General features: G+C 33.0%; 1 protein-coding gene across 1 annotated transcript; it reads left to right on the forward strand.

Moving 5' to 3' along the window:
• The first annotated feature begins 328 nt into the window (after positions 1 to 328).
• Positions 329 to 2,464, forward strand: LOC110687209 (transcription factor MYB102-like). The gene is made up of 3 exons (XM_021863823.1): positions 329 to 752; positions 1,041 to 1,170; positions 1,384 to 2,464. Exons 1-3 carry the CDS (start codon positions 620 to 622, stop codon positions 2,300 to 2,302), a joined length of 1,182 nt encoding a protein of 393 aa, XP_021719515.1. The 5' UTR covers positions 329 to 619; the 3' UTR covers positions 2,303 to 2,464.
• The last annotated feature ends 1,008 nt before the right edge of the window (positions 2,465 to 3,472 follow it).

Consider the following 3,472-nt stretch of genomic DNA (forward strand, 5'->3'; position numbering starts at 1 on the left):
TTGAGATAAACAAATATGCAAATAATTTGAGACACACGAACGAGTAATTGGTGAATAGAGTCAAAGTGTGCAAATAACTATAAGATTGAATTATTATGTTATAGTATCAACAGTACAAATAAAAAATTGTTACTCATTAGATTTTAGAAGGATAAGGTATTCAAGCAAATGTGACTCATTAGTCTTCAATTTATTAATATCCTATTGATCCCATTTTTATGGTACGGATTAGTATTATAATTGTGATTAATTATAGAACTTTGTATGTCATTAGGACAATTATAGTATAATTATGACAAAGAGAGATTATGAGATCTTTGGGGCTTAAATTTCTCCAAAGAGAAGGGACACGTCGCCTATGTTATAAACTGAGGACGGCACCGAATCCTGTTGACTTCCGCTTTATGTCAGCCTCATTTCCTTTATATAACCCCCTTGTACTCCTCATACGGACCCTACAACATTTTTGCTTCATCTTTAACATACATTTTTTTTTTCCTTCTAAAACTGAAAATCCTCTTATTTTCTCTCTCTACAAAAAAGTTCTTAATCATTAGGACACTTCAAAACTCTAGTCTTAAATTTTTAAGGACATACTCCCAAGTCTTAGTTTCTCATCATGGGTAGAGCACCTTGTTGTGATAAAAATGGTTTGAAGAAAGGTCCTTGGACTCCTGAAGAAGACCAAAAACTTATTGATTACATTCAAAAACATGGTTATGGCAATTGGCGCACTCTTCCTAAGAATGCTGGTAAGTTTCATTTGTTCTGTTCTTCGTTTTTAGTATGCATCCATTTAAATTCCACAGAATTAATAGACGAATCATCGCTATCCCGGTACTTCGGGTTGTTAGCTTCCTTCTTGGGATGCAGACAATGTATTGATGATTTTGAAAACTAATATATGTGTCCATGTATTGGGAGACGTTTTTTTGTATCGTCAAACATTATTAATTCACCCATCTAGAAGTGTCAACAAGTTTTAGGTATGTGTGTTGATGCACATGAACTAAAATGGACTTTTTGTTCTTCTTGTGTAGGACTTCAAAGATGTGGAAAGAGCTGTCGTCTACGGTGGACAAACTATCTCCGACCAGACATCAAGAGAGGAAGATTTTCCTTTGAAGAAGAGGAGACCATAATTCAGCTCCATAGCATTTTGGGGAACAAGTAAGTCTTTTTTTCTTATCTTACTAAAAAACATAGATGAGTGTACTAAAAGATTTTACAAAAAAATGTCCAATATTTCTTCTTTGGACCACTGTAGAGATGTAGATGTAAGGTTCATGCACGGAATCTATATTAAGGTCACAATCATCACAATGAAACTTTTGATTTTCTTAGCTTGAATCTAATCTTGCTTCTTTCTTTGACTGTCAACAGATGGTCGGCCATCGCAGCTCGCTTACCGGGACGAACTGATAATGAAATCAAGAATTATTGGAACACCCACATCAGGAAGAGGCTGCTTAGGATGGGAATCGACCCCGTGACCCACAGCCCTCGCCTCGACCTCTTAGACCTCTCTTCTTTGTTGAATAACTCATCCTTTTACAACAACACTTCACAATCATCCCAAATGAACATGTCAAGGTTACTTGGAATGCAACCTTTGGTGAACCCTGACCTCTTAAAACTAGCTACCTCACTTCTCTCAAATCAACGCCAAAACCTACAAGATTACCAAGGAAATAATGATTTAACTAGCAATGCCCAAATGCAAAATAACTTTAATCCAATGGTACAAACTACACAAATCCAAACCCCAATTCAAAATCCCCTCCCAACTTGTACTACTATGACGACTACTGCTGCTACTACTGCTAATATCGCGATTACAACAATAGATGCTACTCGTCCTTGCGTACCATACTTCGACGAAGCTCAATTGATGGAGCCTAATTTTGAACAATATCCTACAAGTATATCGAACTTTGATGCACAAAACTTTGATCAATGGCAAAGTAATGGTTTGCCTATGTCGGATGGCTTGGTTAATATTCAACCTACAAATTTCGGCTATTATGGTTCTGATCAAACTTTCATGGACCCTTCACTGTCTGATAATTCGACTTTTCAATCAAATATAAGTTCACATTCAAACTTCTTGAGTTATGCACCATCAGTTATGTCAACTCCATCTTCAAGTCCTACACATTTGAATTCGAATTCGAATTCAACGACATATGTCAACAGCAGCGGGACTGAAGATGAACCAGAAAGCTATTCCAGTGACATGATTAAGTTCGAAATCCCTGATTTTCTTGATGTAAATCAGTTTTTGTTAGCTCAAACCAACTGATCATGTTATATATTTTTCTTTTAATTAGGAGTTTTTTAAAGATAGATTTTCTTTCATTTGCTTTAACAAGTTTATTTTAATTGTGGACATACTGTATAATTTTATACTTTATGTAATTTTCAGCTAATGAATGCATAAAAATTCAGTATATCCATCATATCTCACTTTGTTTTTGCCTTCATTGGAAGGTTCCCATGATTGGATTTATAGCAATTGATATCGATGGTTTCTTCTCTTAATTTACTTTGTGGCTATATTTTTCTACACCTAAAGTACCATTTTCTTGAAATTAGATATTGAATTAACGCATTTGATGTTGAGTAATTAGTCACAGTATGTGAGATGTGTCAATCATTCTTAATTAATTAAAACTCCGTATGAAATAGTAAACTATATCTAATAATTACAAATAATTTTGTGATGTAGTCGGAATTACTACAATCTCAAGTTTTCAACTAATAATGATGTATAGTAGTCGGGATTTAATACGATCTCATGTCTTAGATACTACTCATACTTAAGAAATTACAAACCCTGCTGGCATCATAAAATATACGGAGTAATTGTATATGTTATTCCGGACATGCATTATTAATACGCAATGATCCATGCGATTAATTAAGGAATTATAATATTAAAAAAAAATTAAGTAATTATAATATTAAACAAAGTTAATGGATTTCGTAAATCAATGTCGTCTTATTCCCAGCTGGCAAACCTAATATGGTATTCTTTAACGGCAAACAACCTATAAAAAGCAAGAACATATCTAAGATTCATATTTTAAATAATCATACACTTCCATAATAGTGTATATGATGTCTTTATAATTATTGGAAACACCGCTGCCAGAATGAAAAAGGGTCTTTTTTTTCATTTAATTTGTTGAAAGTTTTCTCTTTTTTTACTATTTAAATCTGCCTTAATTCAGTGTAGAATAATGAATATTATCCGTGTAATAATTAATTAATCATAGCGAATAATTGCTGTTGTAATCAAGTGTTAAGTCCATATCATTTTTGGTCATCTTTCTTCTTATATCTATAGTCTATATAATAATTGAGGCCTTTAATTTAAATTGTATAGGACTTTTTTCCTTCAATTTTTTTTGGAACGATCGAGTTCAAACATCATAATGAAGAAGAAAGAAAAAAAGAAAAAAAAAAAAAG

Source organism: Chenopodium quinoa, unplaced genomic scaffold, assembly GCF_001683475.1.
Source record: "Chenopodium quinoa cultivar QQ74 unplaced genomic scaffold, ASM168347v1, whole genome shotgun sequence".
NCBI classification, from domain to species: Eukaryota; Viridiplantae; Streptophyta; class Magnoliopsida; order Caryophyllales; family Amaranthaceae; genus Chenopodium; species Chenopodium quinoa.